The sequence below is a fragment of the Eretmochelys imbricata genome, chromosome 7 (genome assembly GCF_965152235.1).
Source record: "Eretmochelys imbricata isolate rEreImb1 chromosome 7, rEreImb1.hap1, whole genome shotgun sequence".
NCBI lineage: Eukaryota > Metazoa > Chordata > Testudines > Cheloniidae > Eretmochelys > Eretmochelys imbricata.
Genome location: NC_135578.1, coordinates 82974875 through 82997088, shown reverse-complemented (window position 1 = coordinate 82997088; position 22214 = coordinate 82974875). Strand labels below are relative to the sequence as shown.

The window sequence follows — 22214 nt, the reverse complement described above, 5'->3', positions numbered from 1 at the left end:
GAAACAGAGTCCAGCCACACTGAATTCCTCCACTCACAGTGCATAAATTCCCATTCCACAGGCCTTGTGTTCCACATAAGGTCACAAGAAAACTTTGATCTCTAAACCATGAGATCACTCAAATAGGTCGATATGTATCCTTCTTCTGACAAGCATGGAAACCCCATCAAAAAGTCAATGCTGTTCTATGTTCCAACAGTTTTGTGAGAAGCTATTGCATGAAGGGGAGTACATGCTAAGGGAGCTCTAGCAAGACATCTAACCCTTAGGGGCATATGTGAAGATCTGATCTCTAAATTCAGGCCCTCCTGGGAACTTCCAGCAGAAGAACATGCACAATGTTTGGATCATCAACAGACCAAAGCCAGTAAAAGATTTCAGGAACTACTATGTACTAGGAAAGCAAAAAAGCACAAAGATGTTAGGTTTTCAGGAAGTCTTTATTGTTAATTACAGAAGCTTTAGTGCAAAATCAAGACAATGTTCTACAGAAAGCAACTGCATGTTTTTCTCCTCCAGTCTAGAGTAAGACAATGCTATTGTTCTACAGGAGAAAGAAAAAGTAAAAAGTTCTTAACACCAGTATTGAAACACTGCACAGAACAGCTCCCAATTCACCTTGCACCAAATGCAACTATGTTAATCATTTGCTTCCCAAAAAAAGCAAGACAATTAAAACCTTGTCACCTATAGAAAACATGTTATCCCCCCGTCACAATAAAAAGGATGCCATGTAGTTTAAAAGAGTTAAGGTTGCAGTATCACACATCCTATAATTCTAGGGCAGAGATACTACCGTTAAAGGAGAGCTCACTATTTCCTGAAAACATCTCTCCCCCAGTTCTGGGTAGGGAACCCCCCCGATGAGACAGAAGCCACTGCACAAACCTGCAATCATGGAGAAAAACTGCAAATGCTTAGTATTTGTACAACTTTTTTTTTTTAATAAGAACTTCCAGAGTTGTATACAAACAAAAAATACATAAAATCACTGATCTCAGTCAACTAGGACGTACAGCTAGAGAAAGTAAAGCTGCAACTGAGTGGTTTTAAGTTAACTCAAAAGCATTAGTTTGCTTGTTCCTGAAGTGTGCTGCTCGAACTGCCCTCCACTCCACACTCCCACCCCAAGAGTGCCCAGATAGACAAGCAGACAATCACGGGCAACTCTCTGAATAAGCGGAAACTGGAATTTTCAAAGTTCTAGCTATGCCTACTTTGAGAGTTATGTGCTCAGCCGTACATATTCTCTTCTCCAGAGATTTTTAACGTTTATTTTAGGTGCTTTCTTTTTTCCTCCTTTTTTTAAACAAATTCTGTTCGGAACTATGCACTCAAAGCTGGTAATTAGTTGTGTGGTACAAAGCCAGTTTGGGGAGCCAGTCGATGTCCATGTAAGTGGGATTTTGCCAATGGTTTGACAGTTTTCTAGTCTCTAGAAAGACAGAAGGCTGAGGTGTTCTGTGACTATTTGTTCCTCACTGTGTGCTAAGGGAGCGTATGCCATTGGGTTTATGTGCTCTGAAGAAATGAATACGAAAAAATGCTCATGAAAGGTTACAAATAAAGGAATGTATTACCACATTTTGCTAGGGTTTAATGTACCCTGACATTCTTGAAATGTCTTTTCCATTATTCTAATGCTCAAGCTATAGAAAGGACCCCATTTCTTTGGTCCACAAAGAACCACTGCTCTAATATGGTACTAAGAGATTATCCAGGCTTGGTGTTGCATGAATCTAGACAGGGATGTGGTCTGCTGCATAGGCTCAGCATCAACACAGGATTTCTGTGCCCGCCTCCCCCCGCCCTTTGCAGGCTACCACAGCTGCCAGAAACAGATCTCTAATACAAGCAGCTATTATTTTCAGTGTGCCTTCCACATGCAGAGCACTTCTGTATATTAACGGGTGTCCTGCAGGGTTTCTCCTGGAGCACTGGTGATGCTGACAGATTGAGGGGTGGATGAAAGTGGGTGGCAGCTCTGGGCAAAGGAGGGAGCCTGGTGGCTGTTCTGGAGTCCTGGATCACTGAAGAACATACCATCTTAACACCAGCTGTCTGGGTGAACCTCAAAACAAGATCAGTGCCCTTCTGAAATAAGACACCTTGCGCCACTCTGTTCCCACCCTTTAGATTAATCACTGTCCTCTTTCATACACTCCCTTGACCAAAATGTGCTAGATCCACTGATTTAGCTTACTGGGACCATTTTGTACCTCGATATGGGTGCTATGAGGCTGGTGAAAAGCAGCAGCAGCAAACTAGTTTAGGGTCTTTCAATGGGAGTGGGATGACCCGTGCCTTAAATGTTTGCCTATTGCCTGTGGTGTGGGACACCTCTGGACTGGATCCTCTAGAATGAGGTCCAGAGGAACTGGCCAGGATGCTCCAAGAGTCTGGATTTTCCACCCACACAGGGGCCAGCACCTCACCATCAGGCAGCTTGGAGGCGATACAAAGGAGGCAGACACGTATGTGCTGAGTAGGGCAGCAAGTCCTCCTCTTGGTAGTGATGGCACCACAATGCCCCAGATCATTACCATTTCCAGACTTCATGGAGGTGAGCAGACACCTCTGGTTGCCCAGCAGATGAGGAGAGCTTCTTAGGTCACCAAGGCCCACATCATGGATCCAAGGAAGCAAACATGAGCACTGCTCATCCATAGGGCATTTGTGTGTGGAGACCTAACCTCAATCCCTCCTCTTTTTCTTCCCTCACACATTTTTAGCTAGAGCTCACTTTTATAGCACACAGCTTTGCTTTTGTTGTCTCACATTAACCCTCCCCCAACAGATCATAAGATATATTTGAAATTCCCCACAGGTAGTCTCTTTAGCACTGGCCAGGTCCAAGGAGAACCCACTGCCCAGGCATGCTCTGGGATTTCTAACTTTTCACTTCATAAAGCCTTTTATGTGACCCATCCCACTCCCACAACTTGTTTGGATCAGGCCCCAAGTCTACTGAAATCAACGATCTATTTACACTGGATCACATCTTTAAACCTTGGCCATGAGCTCAACACAAAAGCTGCCCCATCCCACACAAAGACCTTACACACACACCCCTCTAAATATCTTAGGCACATATTCTTTACATACTATAAAGCTTTGAAAATTCCAGCCCAAGGGATTTGTGGACTTATTTACCCTAACACTGTTCCATCTGCAGACTACACAAGGAAAAAATTTAACTCTTTACAATTACTGTACAATTTAATATTCTTGCCAGATGTTTATGCAGAGCACTCGAGAGCATATGGAGGTCTTCCCAACCAGTGACTACAAAAACATTGAGTTTAGACACGATCCCGATCCTTTTTAGAATTGACACAAGAAGGTTGTGTCTTCATTTCACTTTCACTGTATGCCACTCCTTCCAGGACTGTAATACTCCACCCTACTGGTCAAAATCCACAGTATAATGCATATTTTTAGCGTAAAATCAACTAAACTGTATGATCAGAAATAGCCTGTTATGTCAATGTTACAGATCAGAACCTTCTGCAGCACTACTATAAAAGAATGACAACAAAGGAACTTCAGGATTGGGAAGTTAAGAAGGCAAGGAGAGCAGGGAGATTCAGCTCTCCCGCCAACCGTACCCCACAATTTAAAACACACAAACACCCTGCACATTTTCAGAATTAAAGATTTCTTCTAGTTCCACACGTGACGTTTGCAGTGCTCGACAGCCTAGGAGAGAGAGAGAGAAAGGAATAGTAGAAGGGCAAAAGACAGCTTGCTAGCTTTAAGTGAAACCACCACCAACGTGCACTTGCATGAACAGCTTGTGGCCTCTTCACAACACCCAGGACTCCGTGGGCAAAGATGGCTTTTTATTGAATCAAATTCATTGTGAGGGGCTTCACAAGGAAAGACGAGAGGACAGGAACTCAAACATCAGAAGCGTCTGAATCAGCAGCTGAAATTGTCATTTTCTCATCAGGGCCTAGAGATTGCACCCTGCCAGAGGAAACACTCCCCACCAATTAACTGCAATTCCTCCCGCCTGTTTTTATTGCCAGTTGAATCCATCCATTAAGGAGCCATGTTAAATCCTCCTTGGCTAAAAGAATACATGGCTAAATACAAGGCTTGTTTTGTACCATATGAAGGGTTGGGGGTGGGAAATTAAGGTGATGGAAACATTCCTGCTGTAAGTCAACAACAGGTAAGAAAGAGCCTATAATTAATCCCAGGACACCCCTGTCTAATGGGACCCACTTGTTTGCTTTCTGAAACTGGAATTTAAGATTTGAAGGACATTACAGAAGCCAGCATGTAGTATTTGTAGGAGTTCTAACAAAAGCTGTTGTATTTCTCTTCAACTTTGAGCATTAGTTTTGCAGCACCTCCTCAGAGTGGTTATTGAAGAGGAAATCCCTAATGACTTACATTGCACTGAGCTGCAGTCTCCATGTTCTTACACCAGTAGCCTGGGCCCCACACACATTCTTCTGACCCTAAGAGATGCTGTTTAGTCGACACACAGACTCCTAGTTTCTGAGCAGTGAAAGAGGGGAGAGAAAGGTGAGTGATTTACATTCAGTGATCTCCTTCCTTCCATCCATTTACATTCAGTGATCTCACTTCCTCCCTCATGGTTCAGTCCCTCCTGTACAGCTCTGACTGTTGCCAACAAGGGTTGAAAGATGTAGCCAAAGCAGAGGCAGTGCTAGGAGCTTCCACACCTGCAGTGCCAGACTGCTACTGACAATTCAGTCTGTAGCTGAATGAACGGACTTGAGACACCCCTTGAGAGGACACCAGGTCTCAGACAGACAATTTCAGCTTCTATGCCCTTTTCTGGTCTCTTGACTTAATATACAAGATCCTACCAGAAGCAGGAGACCTCACATGAGAGAGTCTGAGTCAGTCACTAAAGGCAAAATTCTTGTACTTAAGATTTGGAAATACAGATCTGATCATTTCACTTATGCAAAGGAAAGAGATACTGTAAACCCCCTGCTCTTCTTCAGCCTTGCCAAAGACCAGACTACTAGTCTTGCAAGGCCCAGTGCACTCTGCTGATTGTATCCTTATTATGTGTATTAGAGCGGAGCCTGTGCACGCTCGGCACTGTGTACATACACACGAAGCTCCAGCCCAGTCCCTGCCTTGAAGAGCTTATTCCACACAGAAATTTTGTTTGCTGCATGCATTACTTACAGTGCATACAAAAGTTGGGTCCATTATCTCTGTCAAGATTGTCAGAAGCATCGGCTCATATTGGTCCACAAACTGAACACACTGTAACAAGACACAGGTGATTGAGACATTTTGTATTAGTTTAGATGGAATATGTGGGCTAAAGGTGTTAAGACCCTGTCACTGTAACCTTCAGTTGTGTTAAACAAGATTTGGGGTTTGATATAGAGACTTTAGCCCAATGGTTCTCAAACTTTTGTACTGGTGACCCCTTTCACATAGCAAGCCTCTAAGTAGGACCACCCCTTATCAATTAAAAGCACTTTTTACATAGAATACCATTATAACTGCTGGGGCAAAGCAGGGTTTGGGGTGGAGGCTGACAGCTCACAACCCCCGCCCAGCAATGTAAGAACCTCAACCCCCAGTTTGAGAACTCTTGCTTTAGCCTGTTTAGTACCATGGTAAATAACTTAAGTTACAGAAAAGGAAAAATGGTTAAACCATTTGAAATGCAAAGTATTAAGTAAGGCTTTTATTTAACATTGCTGGTTGCTCCCTTTCCCCTTCAGCTGAAGAGAGTTTACAGAAGGAAGTCTCCACTTAGTACTCTAAACGATAGTCGAACAAGATGGCAATAACTGTCCTTTTGAGGAAAGGGGAAGAAATTAGCAACAGCTCCAGCCCATCTTGACTAAAGTCCAATCCACTCCCTTTAAGACGAAGCCAAAAGGGGAGAGAAAAGAACAAAGAAAATGCAGCTTGTATCTCTGATGTTAACCTTCAGCCTCACTGCTGAAAGACACACGTACAGCAGTCTTATCAGTCACCCTGAGACCTGACAAACTCATACCAGCATCAGGCTGTTTGGGGCATTGCATTTTCTTTTTTGTTTAGAGGCCTAAAGCCAGACTTATTAGACAGAAGGAAAAAGGAGAGAGATAGGAAACAGAAGAAACAAGGCAGGGAAGGAAAAGGATACATGGGGACAATGGGAAGACACAAAAGGTTACATTTACATTACAAAGATAAGTTGACCTATTTACAGCCACCGCATTAATTACTGCAGTAGCTGATGTGCACTCTACCCTCCATGGGTCAGTGGTGTGCATCCTCACCAGGAGTGCTTCAACTGACCCAAGAGGGGCAGTGTGGGAGCCTGGTCTCAGCTCTGCTGGCAGCTCCTTACCAGGAGCTTGGCTGCTCCTCCAGAGCCACAAAATTGACAAGACAACCAACATCCCCCTCTAGGGGCGGGATCCAGCAACCCTGGGGCTCCCCATTGGGAACAGAGGGCTGCTGGACTCTAGCTGCCCCGCTTTGTCAGTTTCACAGTGGGCTGTCATTCTTGTCAGTTCCACTGCTAACAGCCAATGTAGGGAACATTGTGTCTACACAGGCACTGTGTTGCCCTAACTATACAGACATAAGCCCTATGCCTATCACTGAGGTCGTTTTAGGATGTTGGCATAACAGGGGAGTTACATCGGCATTTCAGCATGTACACCTCCACTGTTTTGCCAACGAAAGCTGCCCTGTCGATAAAAAACAGCGTAGCTGAGACAAAGCCAAAAGTGTCACATCCCAGGTGGAATTCATGAGTCAGCCACAGTTGGTGGAGGCAGCAACGTGATCTGGTCCCTCACTTTGACCTGGTCTGGGCAGGACACCTCTTGGGATTGGAGCAACAAATGCTGGGGGTCCAGGAGACAGTGGCGGAGGCAACCAGGATGGTGATGCTTGCACCTGTAGCCAAGTTTTCCTCCCAAAATCTTTTTCTTTAGGACCCAGATGTGGAGTGATGTGCAGATTAGCCCATCCTTTTGGCATTCTACCTACCAATCAGGCCTCATTTGACACACCAATGTTACTGTGTTAATTTCTGCTTGATTTTTGTTTATTAATTGTGATTTTAACACAGTCCTTGTGTTATATTAACAGGCCTTTATTTTTGGTTTAATTTAAAATCTTCCCCCACCCTCTCTCTTTTTTTTTTTTTACACTAACATTTGTCATCTTAGATTGTGATATGTGAAGGGATTTATTGAAAAAAAATTTACAAGACACTCCTTCCCCTCCTCCAAACAGCATTCACTGAGGCAATAAGTTTTACCATCCATAGTGTTTGCCATTAGATATCTGTCTGTTATTTCGAAGGAGCACCAAATCAGACCTGCCACTGAAGCCAAAACTCAAGAGCAGTAGCTTAGAATACAATCACAAGCATGAAAGAACTGAGAGGGGTGGAGGAGACAAAGGACAATCACAGCACTATGGAGAGGAAAGAAGTCCACTCAACATTTTTAAAAGCGAAGTTTAGTGAAATTGATGAGATTATGCCAGTATCTGAAATGGAAACTCAACAGGTTGAACACAGGCAGCAGCAGGGCAAACTCCACTGCACCAATACCCCTCAGCCTTCTAAGGGGGTTTTATCTTTAAAACCGAGAAGACGGTCAGTCTCCATGACCATTAAGTCTAGGATTTCTGCTGAGGAATTCCAACAAGATTGCCAATTGTGACATGGGCTGATTACCAGCTCACTTTACAGGCTGTCCAGTGACTCCAACTTATAGCTGCTTTTAGTTGGGTTACCAGTCCAAATCCAATACAGGGTCTATGCATTGCAAGTGGGGTTTTTTACACCCACAAAAGCTTATGGCCAAATAAATCTGTTAGTCTAAGGTGCCATCGGACTCCTTGTTTTTATAGCCCATTACCACTCTTCAGCCACCCAATCAAGGTTTACCAGAATATCTTCAGCTGTGTACCACCACATTGCCTTTGTAGTATACTGGCTTGTGAGTTAGCAAGACAACTTTGTTAATCCCCTAAACTGTACCAAAGGGCTGCAGCAGTCTAACATGTGATCTGTTCCAACCCCTCCACCTCAGACATGGGGCATCACAAACTGTAGTCATTACAAGTTTCCAAGAAACCTAATAGAGAAACAATCCAGCAACTTGTGCCTCAATATAAAAGGTGGCTTTTTAAACTGCGCTCAGTTCAGGATGGGACAGCAGACAACCGCCCAGCTCCTTTACGGTCCAGAAAAAGGGACAAATTCCTTCACTGTGACCATTATACTTACTGCAATTGACTGATCAATAATTGCTTTAGCATGACAATGGACAGTATTTTCATACTAGTCAATGTGTGAATTCTGTCTTTCTACTGTTTTGCTAGGCAAGTTGGTTTTATATATTTATCCAATTTGTATTGCTCTCTCTGATTGTAAGGCAGGCTGCCACACATGCAGAGGCAGGTGCTGCCATCTGATCTGCCAGAGATCAAGTTTCCTCCTCACTCATGCAGTTTACTATGAACAAAAAGGAAGCTTATATCCTTTGAACCAAGCATCAGAGAAATCCCAACAAGGATCAGGCTGCCAATTTGGGGCAATTTAGAACCACACACACTCACTCCAGAGTCTCAGTTGTACTGTGGCTAGTTTCAAAAGACCTGCCACTGAAGCCAAAACTCAGTGCCCATGAGCCCTTCCATAATACTTCAAATATCACCTGCCACAGATGGAGGCATCTCAAGCACAGAAGAAGTCACTAAGAAGACTTGGATGTTAATATCCAGGCTCAGGGCACAAGTATTTGGTCCCAGCTAGGTTTCAGAAAGGATAATCTATTGAAGGGTAAAGGATCAGGGTAGAGAAAAAGCACTCTGATAGGTGACAGGGTATAGATTTTAGCCCTCAGATCTTCTAGCCTCATAATGGCTAAATCACCACTTATGTCTATTTACCCTACTCGCATGAGGTACTTTACCTCCTCCTGGATAGATTTTGGTAGGAAGTGACAGACTTTTTCAAGTACAGCCTCAATTTCAGCTCCTGTAGCATTCGTCTCCAGATGCTTCTCTAAGTAATCTACAACCAGCTTGCATGCGTCACAGAAGCCACCAGCCTGTAACGGCTCCGGAGCAATTCTCACTGATCAAAAATAGAGAGACTGACAATTAGCATTTTTTGTTAGCGTGATTATGTTGAAAACCTCTATCTTGCAGCTGGTCCAGTTCTTAGACTGAAGAGTAGCCAAGAGGCTAACAATTAAAGTCCAGGTAAATAGTCCCTACAGGGGAATCTGATCACACATTAAACAAGTGTGTGTTTTATACTCAATACTGGTTACCCAGTGCTTACCTTCATGAGAAGGCTTGCGGCTTGTGCAGCATTTGAGCATGATGCATACAGTTTCGGGACTAGTTGCCTCCAACAACATATCAATGACAGCTTTGCCATAGGTTTCCACAAAGTCCTTACACTGGTCTTTGATACTTTGAGGGAACACAGAGCAGATCTTCTCCATTTCATACACTATTTCCTCCTGGAATGAGGGAGTGGGAGACATGGGGAGAAGGAAGAATGCATGGAATCAATCCCATTAGTACCCATTTATGCCCTTGATCCCACTTAGGAGGGGGACAGATCTCACTGTTCCAGGAGCATGAGGAACCCAGACAGTACTATTAGGGCAATACAAAGTTACCACATATCAGCTCTCCCTCCACCCCTAACACAGCAGTGGTACATGCTCCAAGCAAGGAGCTGCATCATTCCAGCAAGTTCTATTTCAAAACGTCACAGTACAAGAGTTGTCCTTTGGACCAAAACCACACCTCTGTCCTGTTGTTCTCCAGCAGGTTGGTCACCTCTTTCACTATTGTCTCACATATATCGCAGACAGAGATGGTTTCCGCTTGCACCAGGTTTCTCTGCATCTGAGTTAAGGCAATATTTATAAAAGATGATTATGGTATCAATATTTTAAAGTTAAATGGATCCAGAAAAGACTATCACCACCCACCAAATACGAAATTTGTTCAGGTGCAGCATGACAGCTTGCTTCCCACATTAGACTTAGAATCATAGAATATGAGGGTTGGAAGGGACCTCGGGAGGTCATCTAGTCCAACGCCCTGCTCAAAGCAGGACCAATCCCCAACTAAATCATCCCAGCCAGGGCTTTGTCAAGCCTGACCTTAACCTCAAAGGAAGGAGATTCCACCACCTCCCTAGGTAACATATTCCAGTGCTTCACCACCCTCCTAGTGAAAGTTTTTCCTAATATCCAACCTAAACCTCCCCCACTGCAACTTGAGACCATTGCTCCTTGTTCTGTCATCTGCTACCACTGAGAACTGTCTAGATCGGGGTCAGCAACCTTTCAGAAGTGGTGTGCTGAGTTTTCATTTATTCACTCTAATTTAAGGTTTCGTGTGCCAGTAATACATTGTAACATTTTTAGAAGGTCTCTTTCTAGAAGTCTAATATATAACTAAACTATTGTATGTAAACTAAACAAGCTTCATTTAAAGTTAAAATGCAGAGCCCCCTGGACTGATGGCAAGGACCCAGGCAGTGAGAGTGCCACTGAAAGTCAGCTCGTGTGCTGCCTTTGGCATGTGTGCCATAGGTTGCCTACCCCTGGTCTAGATCCATCCTCTTTGGAACCCCCTTTCAGGTAGCTGAAAGAGGTTATCAAACCCCCCTCATTCTCTTCTGCAGACTAAACAATCCCAGTTCCCTCAGACTCTCCTCACAAGTCATGTGTTTCAGCCCCTAATTGTTTTTGCTGCCCTCCACTGGAGGCTTTCCAATTTTTCCACATCCTTCTTGTAGCATGGGGCCCAAAACTGGACACAGTACTCCAGATGAGGCCTCACCAGTGTTGAATAGAGAGGAAGGATCACGTCCCTCGATCTGCTGGCAATGCCCCTACTTATACAGCCCAAAATGCTGTTAGCCTTCTTGGCAACAAGGGCGTACTGTTGACTCATGAGCTGACAAAGTAAATCACTACAAATGGAAGTTAACACTAATTATCACTGTAAATTGCTGGAAAGTGAGTTGCATATGATGGAGCTAGTATGGACAAAGAGCCATGGGTGAACTGAAATGTAAAGTCTATTTGTAAGTCCCAAAAAGGTCTTCAAAAGAAAGGAATGGCTCTTGGAAAGGTCACTTCTTGCCCAGTTTTCACAAACTTTTCATCCAGTGTTAGTGGACAAACTTGCAAAGGCAGGGGAATATACGTCTATCTAGTGCAGGGGTTCTCAAACTTAGTTGCACTGTGATCCCCCTTCTGACAACAAAAATATTACTACATTACCGGGGGAGGGAGAAAAGCCTGAGCCGATCCAAGCCCTGCTGCCCTTCAGGGAGGGAGGCAAAGCCAGAGCCCCACTGCTCCAGTGTGGGGGGGGTGACGCAGGCATGGGCAGGAGGGCTATAACCTGAGCCCTGCCAACCAGGGCTGAGGACCTCAGGCTTCAGCCTGGGGCTGGGGCTTCAGGCAGTCTAAGCCAGTCCAGGCAACCCCATTAAAATGCGGTCCTGACCCACAGTTTGCGAACCATTGATTGAGGCGATTTTTCCCCATTCCAATTACTTGGATTCTATTATCTGCACTGATTTTTAAAAAGCTACAAAGCTCACTAGGATCTTCAGGACCAAATCAATTTGAGCTACAAGCATCCTCCAGTTTCCTGTACCAGAGAGTCTACTGTGAAAGACATTCTTCTTAAACTGCCTATTTCCAGTGCATTGTAACTATCTGAAAAGACTTCTCTTTTGGGCTAAAGTTTCTCATCCTTCACCTCAGACAAAAGGTGATGGGGAACTGATTTTCAGAAAGTTTGAACAAAATAAAGATAAACTGAGCTGATTGAGTTACATGTATGAATACGGTCTTTTTAAAAAGGTAAAAACATCAAAAGCATCCAACACCAAACATAGGCTAAACTTCAATTTTATCAAAGTTTTAGCCCTCAGTAAGGCCTAGTGCCTCTAATAATGCTTGAAAAAAGGTTGTTCAAAAATTTGAGCTATGAGCAACTGAAAGACGTCCTGGCCATCGTCTAGTACTGGACTACAATTCATACTTGACTGAAGATTAAAATGGTTCCTCATAGCTTTGTTTTGTGCCTGCCCCAAAATGCAACTCTCCAGAAGGAAGCAGTTTCTTAAACTAAACACACTAACCAGTGACGGTGAATAGTTTTTAATATGCTAGTGCGTTATTCTGTGCACTGAAATGGAAATCTGAAAGTCTGCATTCATCTATATAGCTTTACTTCATCATCTAGCTCAAGTAGCCTTGGTCCTTTTACAAAAAAAGCAGCAGGTGGTGTTGAAAGCCATATCTTACCTCCTCCACAGACTCCATCTTCACTTCATGCATCACTTTTGCTGGCACCAGAGTCAGGAGGGGCACAGATTTCAGGGAAGGACAGAATCCAACCAAGACACAGATATCCTTTGGTTGCTGGGAGAGAGATAGACACATCAGCTAAAGAGAGAATTTAAGAGATTCCACACAGATTCTATTTAACCTCAGACTCCATAAAAGGGGGAAAAAAGATAGGCCAGAATTGAAAAAGCAGTAATACAACAAAAGGAGCTTTAAAAGTGCAAGAAGATTGTTCTCAAAATTCAAGTACTGTGGAAGGAAATGAAAGTTTTGGCCATTACTGTTATAGTCAGGACAAACTGATCAGGCTTAGTAATTTTTAATCTGAAACTACTGGTGATTTAGGGCTCGTTCTTAGGCATTTTCAAATGACCAACCCCTTAAGAAGACATGCATCATCTTCAGTTGCCAATGTGACCACAGTAGAGAGGATATTCTGTTATTTTCCCATTAATCTTATGAAGGTTTGAGCGAAGAACATATTTTATCTGGACTCTAGAGTTTGTGCAAGATCCAAGAAATGCTGGGAAGTTCAATATTGATTGACATCCAGGAAAATCAACTATTTTCTGTAAAAAGTATCTGTTACTTTCACTAGATGCCGTGTTATGTGATTAATTCTGTAAATAAAGTGTTGGCATGAAGAGATGCTTCCAACAAGATCACTTTTATGCAGTTATAACATACTATCCCTACAGTAGCAGGGAACGTAGCCCATGCTTCTCTAATTTATCAAGAAATGCAAAACACAAAAAAGTGAGGCAGAAACCAGTTATTTGTACATAATGCTTTGAGTATCTGCAAGATTTATACTCTAAAACCCAAGTTACTAATCAAATCATAAAGAGGAAGGAGCAAACCAAATAGAAGCAAAAGCTCTTGATCCTTGGCAAACATGGCTCTGCAAATGTAGGTTCTGGTATTGAGCCCCTCCCTGTGGTACAAGAGGCATTCTGCTACAGCTCTTTGCAACAGTGCAACTATTCCAGCTCAGCAATCCCTATGATGGTGAATGGATTACAGCAATCTGCTCCAATCTGGCTGCAGCACAGGGCAGCAAAGGTATTCAAATGGGTACACCAACAACTCCCCTACCTAAACGTTAATTAGGTATTATAGTGGACACTTAATATTCCTACACCAAAGATTAGAGGGGGGAATTTCTTCTGTTTATTTTGTGCATTTTACACTCTTACCAACATCCCATTTGTGTTGATTCTTCACAAAGCAATAAAGGACAACATTTTTTCTTTACACTGATTAAATTTCAAAGTGATGCTGCCTGCTTAAGAACTTGCGCCTACATGACAGTAACCAAGTGAATGAACATAGTTTAGCTGATTCTGTGATCTTTGTGCTCAGACCACCACTGGTGGAGAACAAGTCAGCAAGACTGGAGTTCTACCCACCACAGGCAATGAACCAATATACACCAGAACTGGAGAGCTTACTGTGTAAAAGGGACTGCATTCTCTCCCACCCACACCCTTCATGGGCATTTCCCACATACCTGGAATCCAGAAAGAAGAGTTTGTGAAGGGTTGGGGGAGGGAGCAGTGAGATGAGAGGGGAAGAAGGATGGAGGGGCCTCTTAGGCCGATGTCCATAATGATCTGGGCTGAAATTCAAGACTAGTTTATTCTCTGAACTAAGACACTTCCTGCTCCACTCTTCTCCCAAGTTAGGTTTACTACTGTTTGCTCCATTCTGTGTATGGAGAAGAGAGGACTAGAGAAGGGTCGGAGGAAGTGCTATCTAAACTTTAGTAGAACCCAGGACCCTACAACCTGCAGCACTCGAACACTCATAGCCGTAAGCTCACTTTATGATGCCATAAAAGCGTTTAGAAACATGCCCAAAATATTTTCCCCCTTTAGAACGGGACGTTTTTATAAGCTAATTTCCTGTTTGACACCCACAGATGTCACTAGAAGTCCTTTGAAACTGGTGGTACTACTAAGGCCAGACATGTGAAACAGGGAACAATTGTTCAAATAGGATGCCTCATGCCAACACAGTGAAAACAGAGTACTTACAACAGCATAGGATACTAAGTGAGAGGGTTGTGTTTCCAAATAGGTTTTTGGCAAACTCTCGTCAGCACTATAGGCTAGCAGAAAAAGCAGATGTGGTCACACTCACAGACTGCCCCTCTTCTCCCCACTACATGGGCAGTCTGACTATCAAGTAGTCATAGAAAGGGAGATAAAGTGTTTTGCCATCTCTATCCTCTAACAAGTCAAACAACCTCAGACAAGGGAGGTTTACTGCTTCAATGCCATACAGTTTTATTTATCGTGCCCCTCGCCCACAAGACCTCCATGCACAGGTAGAAGCAATACCTCAGACAGAGAGCACCACTTCAGATTACACAGATTCAGGTCAGCCCAGCACTGCTTTTAGTCGAGTTCCCTGGTTCATGCACTATAAGCAGCGTTTCAAGGTATTAATGCTACAGCATCACCACATACATGCAACATGTTCTTGTTGAAACATGACAGACACAAGGTCTCCCCCAGGGCTTTTCTAAATAGGAAACTAAGGCACTGGAGTGGAAATATGAAAGCCCCCCGTATCTTCTTCCCAATGCACATACTGGGGCTCTCTTCAACTACTGCCCTGACCTATAAAGGTTATCGTAGAAGAAAACCAGTCACAGCGCTGACTTCATCTTAGAGCTCAAAGACTCAAGAGTGAAACCAGAAACTGATTAGAGGCAGCATCAAGATTTTCCTGCATCTTCACCTCTACCCCAGGAAAAGCAATCCACTCCACTGGTGGTTCCACCATTAGGTTGGAATCTTAATGGAGAGCTGATATCAGAAGCAGGAACCATGACCCATTCATTGGCGATCTCTCCCCCTTCTCTTTTTCACTCCACCCCCAAACATCCCTTGTATCTGTCAAAGCTGACTGCAGTCACACCACATATACAACTAATTAGCAAGAGGTGAACTACAGCCCTATAGCTGAAAAGCAAGGCAACACCATAGGCAAGTTTCTCACATACCTGGTCCTGCTGTTGATAGAGATTGGAGACAGAGAAAAAAAAGAAATGAAAGACATAACAGTTTGATTAAAGCAGTTGAGCAGCGTATATGGTTTACAAAATCTTGCTAGTACCCCTACCTCTACGCATGAGGTAGGCGGTGCAAGGACGACCCTTCATTTAGTTAATTGCTCACTCCAGAATAGCTTGTAGCACATTAGAGTTTTTCAAGCTATCACATTTATAAAGCACCCTGGGAAACACTACATCTAGACAAAATGTAAACACTGCTCTGAGCAAACCAGAATGTTAAATGCATTCATGTTCCAATTTTGAATTGAAAATTTGAAGCCAACTCTAATTGGAATGAGCATTTTAATTTTCTTTCTTGCATAGAGTGTGTGTGTCCTTAACTCCTGAAAGTCACTTCTAACTGACAAACTCCAAAATAAGAGGCCCACGATATATACTGTTGAGACACGCTGAACACAATTTAAGTAAGGTTTTTTAAAGCGAGATAGCATGTCTATTGCTTAGACCAAGTGTTCAAGTCAGTCATGGGCTCCATTTAGAGATCTACTTTGCCAGTGAACGTATCACTTTGGACACATCCCAGTATCTCGGTTCCTCTATTTTTAAAACAGAGATAATAAGGCTTACCACTCTTTGTAAAGTGCTATCTATGTAAGCTGTTGCAAACAAAAATGTGTTTTTGTACACAATACCCATATCAATGGAACAACAAATTTCTTCTCCACTGCATACACCCCAATCTCAGATGCATTAGAACTTCAGCTATCTGAAGCCCCACTCTTCTCACAATGCTTACTACTGTGTAGATGTGCCACATCCATTCCAACCACCAGGTTTTGTTATCGAGTCAGGCCCCTGGGAAGGACCAGCTCTGGTATCTGTAAGAAGCATTTTTGGCATAGAGAAGAAAAAAAGAGTATACACAATGGAAGATTTAAAAGCCACTTATTACATGCACTCTGAGGTCTGCAAGAACAAAGATGTCTGTGTATCCTGAGAATGGCTGAGACAGATACATAGGGGAAACAGCTAAAGAATGAATTCAGACTTTAGTCACCAAGTATACGAATATGACTTGATTAAGGATCTCAAGACATCAGCTATGAGGTTTATGCACTTCAAAATGAATCTGGAGGAGTCCTGATGACCTTTAGCAGGCTTAGGGTATTAACATTCTCCAGAATAATGTAAGAGGAAGCTACACAAAACAGAAGTTATACCAAGAGGAGGTTTGAGGTCATATGCTCTTACCATGTGCATCATCATTTGAATAGCCAAGTCTGAATACTGGGAGATGTAGTCCTTGCACTGTGGGAGAGAAATACAGGCTAGTAAACAAAACCACTTTACCCATACATGCAACTGTAATGCCACATTAGGGTGAGATTACATACATCTTGGAAAATCCAAAGCAATGTTTCCCACAAAAATTAATTTGTCCCCAGCATATTTTGCCACATGTTAAGTAAGCAGTTGTCTTTCAAGAAACTGTAAGCACACAATGTGGCACTTTTGGACATAGTCAAACAAAATTTCTTGACTTGTGTACATCACCCCATTTTGTTATTTAAAAGAAAGAAAAATATATTTACTATTGCAGCATTACCTCACCTGGTAATTGCTATTAGCTCCGAGATTACTTGCCACAGTCCTCCAGGCTTTTCAAAACATTAAGATGCTTACCTTAGTGAGGATTTAATTTTGGGAGGAGGAAGGAAGTAAAGCTTTTTTGCATCAGAAAGCTTATGGTTTGTAAGTGCTGGGCCAGCAAATTAAATCCAAGAGCTGCACCTAACATTATCTACCTTGTTTCTACCGAATATAAATCCCATTGAAAACTGACATTTACAGAGGCCATTTCATGTCTCCACTATGGACAATTTCCTTAATCAACCAACAAGATTATTTTGTTACCAGGTCAGCTGCGGCAGGTCCCAAGCGGTCACACTCCTGCTTGGCATGAGCAATTAAGGAATTCACAAAGGATGAGTTGGTCCTCACAGCTTCCTGAACATCAGTGACTAGCTGAACACAGTCTTTGCACACATCCCCAGCCCCCTGAAAAGGGAGAAAAGGAAAATGCTACCTTAAAGCTGGTTATGCAGGAATATCTGCCAGACTTGTGTTGCTGGTATCAATTACCACTTCTATGATAAGAACTTTAACACTTCTTCTAGAAAGTACTTTATAAAATCATAAATTCTACTAATACACTTCAGCTAATGGAGTAACTGACAGGAATAGGAATAGTAAGTCATCACTGTGTGTGCCAGCCATTTGAGGGGAGATGAGGTATACACATTGTCAGCAGGTGTTATAGCTATTTGCTGACAGCACAGGAATACTGACACTCTTGGCTCTGGAGGGAAATGTTTGGATAGTCACAGGCCATTCTGCCTCAGGTCCTTCCAGTCTGTCCTCTGCAGCAACTTGTCTCGGTCTACTCCCTATACAACATACCTCATTCCTTCCCTGCAAGCCAGTTCTTGTTGCCTCAGCACTGGACTGAGGTTGCTTCCTCTTCCACAAGAGATCAGCAGGGAGAGATTCTTTCCTGGGGTCTAAGTAATCTCCTTGCTTTCAGGTCTAGTGCCACTTGGAGAAGCAGTTGCAGGGAAAGTCCTGCTCAGCCCCTCCAGCCCTAGGCTGCAGCATGCTCAGTACAGACAGAACCTTCAGCAAATTTGGTTGCTAAACTCTAATGAGTTTCTACTGAGCATTGCAAACTTAAGATTTTTCAGGGGCTTATAACTTGGCCAGGTATAGGTGTTTTTTCACTAATAGCAAAAAAGCACTTCCCTGCCAAATTTCAAGCTTTTGTTTGAAAACCTGAAGAGGTACTAAAACTTCAAAAAAAAACCCCAAACCCCAAACTTTCAGTTTTTAGTGGTTTGTTTGGTAGTTTTTTTTTTAGTGGGCAAAACATTTTTCCCCTCATCCCATTTTCTGAAACAGCTGGGCCTTTTTTGTTGAAATTTTCAAAGAGAACAATTCTGCTGGAGGCGGACACCTGGCCTAGAAGAGTTTCATCCCAAAGAGTTAAAGTTCGGCAAAGTTATAAGCAACTAAAAAGCAGGATCCTATAATGGAAAGCGTCAGGCAATCCTAATTATAGGCAGTATCATTACCTCGGACTATAACAATGCAGAAGACATAATAACAAATATTGCATAGCTAGCAAAAGGGCTATTTCACCCTCATATGTATAACAGAATTTATTTGTAGTGTGGCATCCACTTAGTTAAATGCATGTTGGTTTCCAAACTCCTAAAGTTGCCGTTAACCCAAATCAATAAACTGTTAAAGACCACTGATACTTGAATGGAACATATTCACTTTTCCTGTGCCTAGAGATACTCTGCATCCTTACCTGAGATTCTTGCTTGGGCTTGTCTTGAGGGTAAAGGAGAAGAGGCACATTAGCCATGAAGGGAGATGCCAGTTCTGAGAAGTCCAGTTCAGGTATCTTGTTGGACTGGAGTGATTTCTGAAGTTTCACTGCAGCAAGGTGCTTCTGAAGGGATTGGCACAAGCAGAGGGCACTGCACACTACTTCAGGATTATCCTGAATATGAGAGAAAAAAATTAGAAAGACAAAGCACCAGTCTGATGCCATATTCAATCTCACAGGTTGCATGCACCTCAAAAGTGAGCTAAGATTCACTGCAAGAAAGTGGTTTTAGGATTTAAACCTGTTAATTGTTTCCTTGTAATCCCTAATCTGCACCTTTGTGAAATGGAAACTCTTCCATTGGATTATAATGCGACATTGTCTAGGCAAGTGAATACAGCCGGAAAAGTTCTAATTTCTATTATTGTATTAACCCAATTTATATCAAAGACATTTTAGAACATTTATATCATCAGCAGCAGCGAAATTCTGAGATATTGAGAACAAAATTTAACAGGGAGTTTTGGATAACAGGGGTTCAAAGACAAGATCTGAACCTACACCACTACTTAGATTTATTTTCTTTTATTGTAATGACTTAACTGTCTGCACATTCAGGGAATCCCTAAATCTCATTCATATTTGCTTAAAGGATTAAACCCACTCACCCTACAAGGGACAAAACACTCAGGGACATGGCATAATTTTTCAATTTAAGGTTTTCAAAAATTGTTTACAGGCAACTTACTAACTCTTCTTTGATCAGGTCCATGACAGTTGGTAGGTAGGCATCCACGGTCTCCTTGCACTCAGATACCAGGCCTTGGTCAGGAAGGAACTCACATATCTTCTCGATATAAGAACGGATCTCACCCTATGAGATAAGAGGAGGGTTATTGGCTATGTTCATGCATGTGGCAGCAGAGAGATGAGCCAGTTCTTCATTCTCTGAGAATGACTATACACTATCTGGAAACACTTGAACTCCAAAGTGGGGTAGGGTGTGATGGTAGAGGTCTTAGAGATGCCAGCGTTGACACTCAGTGCACTAACTTCTTTCAACATTAGTTTTTAAAAGCATTAAGCCCCATTTGGAGATCACTCCCCCTCCCTGGAGCATCACCACTACTAAAAGGAAGTCACATAGTGCCCTTAAGCTTACCTCTGTGCTATTGTCCTTCAAGAGATTGCCAGCCACTGTTACAACGTCTTTACATAAGTCACATGGGATGCTTTTCTGAGGAAGAGTAAACAAAATATACTAAGCTTTCCTTGCACATTGCATTTTTCAAGCCTTTTGTGCTTTATTTCCTCTTCCAAAAACAGTCCAATTCTCTTCCTGTTTGATCCCAAAGTTAAGGCCATTTCAAAATGTGTCAAGTTCCAATTTCTAGGATAGACTGATGTCAGATACAAAAACATACATGGGTGGAAGAAAGCAGAATAGCACATCTACTGCAGTAAGAAATATCACTAATACAACATGTTCTCTTTCACAGAAGATTGTGTGAAAATTTGCTTTTGATATGCCCATCTTAGAGGGACTTTCCTGTTCCACCTTCTCCTTCAAGACATTCGGTCTCGTGAGATTGTTTTTGACTGCTCTGTTTAGGAATCAGGTGGAAAGCATAACATCATCATTTGATTTTAATGTTTTGTGTTGAGGAAGGAGAATAGAAATAAGATCAGGGGGACACAAAAACTGTAGGCCAAAACTAGTGAGAGTGGGGATCAGACGGACAAATTTTTTTTTTTAATCAACCTAATATGCTGCCTCTGGGGGCATGGTAGTCAATCAATTTTTGGTCCTGTCTGTAGCAATGAGTAAAACAAGTGGGTAGGAGGAGGGAACAGATGGTCTAATAAAAACTAGCCAGTCTTGTACCCAACACATTTCCTGATGCATTTATACACAAGTGTTAACCAATTAAGACATACTCTCTCAAGCATACAGATTTGGAAGCATACTGATTGTGCCATTATGGAGATGAAGGCCATGGCCACAATATAAGATTTCACAGAAAATGCAGTACCTGGTAAGTTTTATACATATATACAATTACAATTTTACTTATTTTTCCATTGTGACAGCATTAAATTTAGTGTGGCTCAAGGTGATCTCTGTAGCCATACTGGATGTTAGACAACAGGCGTTAAGTTTATAAGATTCACTCCTGGAAGCATAAAAGGAATTAAGTTTACATAGCTCATTTGGTCTCTGTCCCAGAATGGTCTCTAGGTTATTCTTCCCCATCCTGCTACCTTACAAAACAGTGATTGGACTGACATAGGCAGAAGTTAGAGTGGTCTTCCTTTCCCTCCATAGCTTGCATAAGACAATCCTATTTCTTTTTAAGATCTGAGTTAATGCACTGTAACCAAGTCTTTGATGCAAGAATTTTGGATGGCCTGAACATCTGGAAAAAAGTGAGATTCAAATGGCACCTTCCTCCTCCAAGTCAGACAAATTTTAGAAACAGTTAAGCAGCATATGAAAATACCGATGAACTGAACAGTAGAGTGGAACAAGTCTCAATTACACTCACCACAGAAGGCTTGTTCCAGACAGTTTGCTGACAGTGTTTCACAGCTCCACATTGTGACGCAGTCCGCAAATTCTGACACCATATCTCAGGACCCTTCACGCAGTTTTTCTCCCACAAGAGGGGGCTTGCCACAGCTGCTGAAGAGAAGTAAATTTTTCAAAATTGCACATCTGAAGATCTCTCATACCCTAAGTAAATAGTTACTCCACATGAACTTCTAGAGAAGTTCAATTTGCTTTTTAAAATAGATTCAAGACACCGATTCCTACCCTAAAATGTAAGGGTAGGAACTTATGCAGATTATAGTCAGGTTTATACACAGATATCACCCCCCACTTCCCACCTACTACCAATCCCTACCCATACCTTCAACACAAAATAAATGCCAAGTTCTAATGCATACATATTTTTGTATATTTAATATGCCATCAGATCAATTAAACCCTTCTTGAACCAGCTTTCTAAAGTGTGGATTTCTGAAGAACTACAATGCTCCGACTGGGCTGCTTTATTTCCCCTACTTTTCCTCAAAGTGAATTAAACTTGGAAAACTGGTATGGAAAAGCGATGATCCTTTTGAACATTGAACTAGTTAGGGGCAGTATTAACATTTGGGTAGCTGCCCCAATACTTAACCAGTGAGATTATAGTCTTCCCATCAGGAGACCATGACACCAATGCAAACAAGCTAGTTTCGTACTAAGGCAATGGCTACATTACCACTTAGATGGCAAAACTTAGGTCACTCAGCAGCGTGAAAATACCATTTCCTGCCCAAACAACAGTTTTGCCGGCATAAGGGATATAGTGCACAGTGCTGGGTCGGTAGGAGAGCTTCTGCCACCCTCATAAAATGGTGGCTACATGAGAGATGTTCCAGAATCACAGCTGCATCTGTA

General features: G+C 42.5%; 1 protein-coding gene across 2 annotated transcripts in view; it reads right to left on the bottom strand.

Moving 5' to 3' along the window:
- Positions 1-421: 421 nt before the first annotated feature.
- PSAP (prosaposin) overlaps positions 422-22214 on the bottom strand; it is a 36689-nt gene continuing 14896 nt past the window's right edge. The window contains exons 2-14 of one of the 2 annotated variants that reach the window (XM_077821894.1): positions 21316-21449; positions 19932-20006; positions 19518-19643; positions 18749-18943; positions 17293-17436; positions 16630-16686; positions 12315-12431; positions 9784-9885; positions 9308-9491; positions 8934-9097; positions 5176-5256; positions 4402-4509; positions 422-3699 (exon numbers count right to left, since the gene is read on the bottom strand). In XM_077821894.1, the coding sequence (XP_077678020.1) occupies positions 3664-3699; positions 4402-4509; positions 5176-5256; positions 8934-9097; positions 9308-9491; positions 9784-9885; positions 12315-12431; positions 16630-16686; positions 17293-17436; positions 18749-18943; positions 19518-19643; positions 19932-20006; positions 21316-21449 (1523 nt within the window). In that variant the 3' untranslated portion in view covers positions 422-3663. Of the gene's footprint in view, positions 3700-4401; positions 4510-5175; positions 5257-8933; positions 9098-9307; positions 9492-9783; positions 9886-12314; positions 12432-16629; positions 16687-17292; positions 17437-18748; positions 18944-19517; positions 19644-19931; positions 20007-21315; positions 21453-22214 lie in introns of both variants that reach the window. The other variant, XM_077821893.1, reaches the window with a different exon arrangement.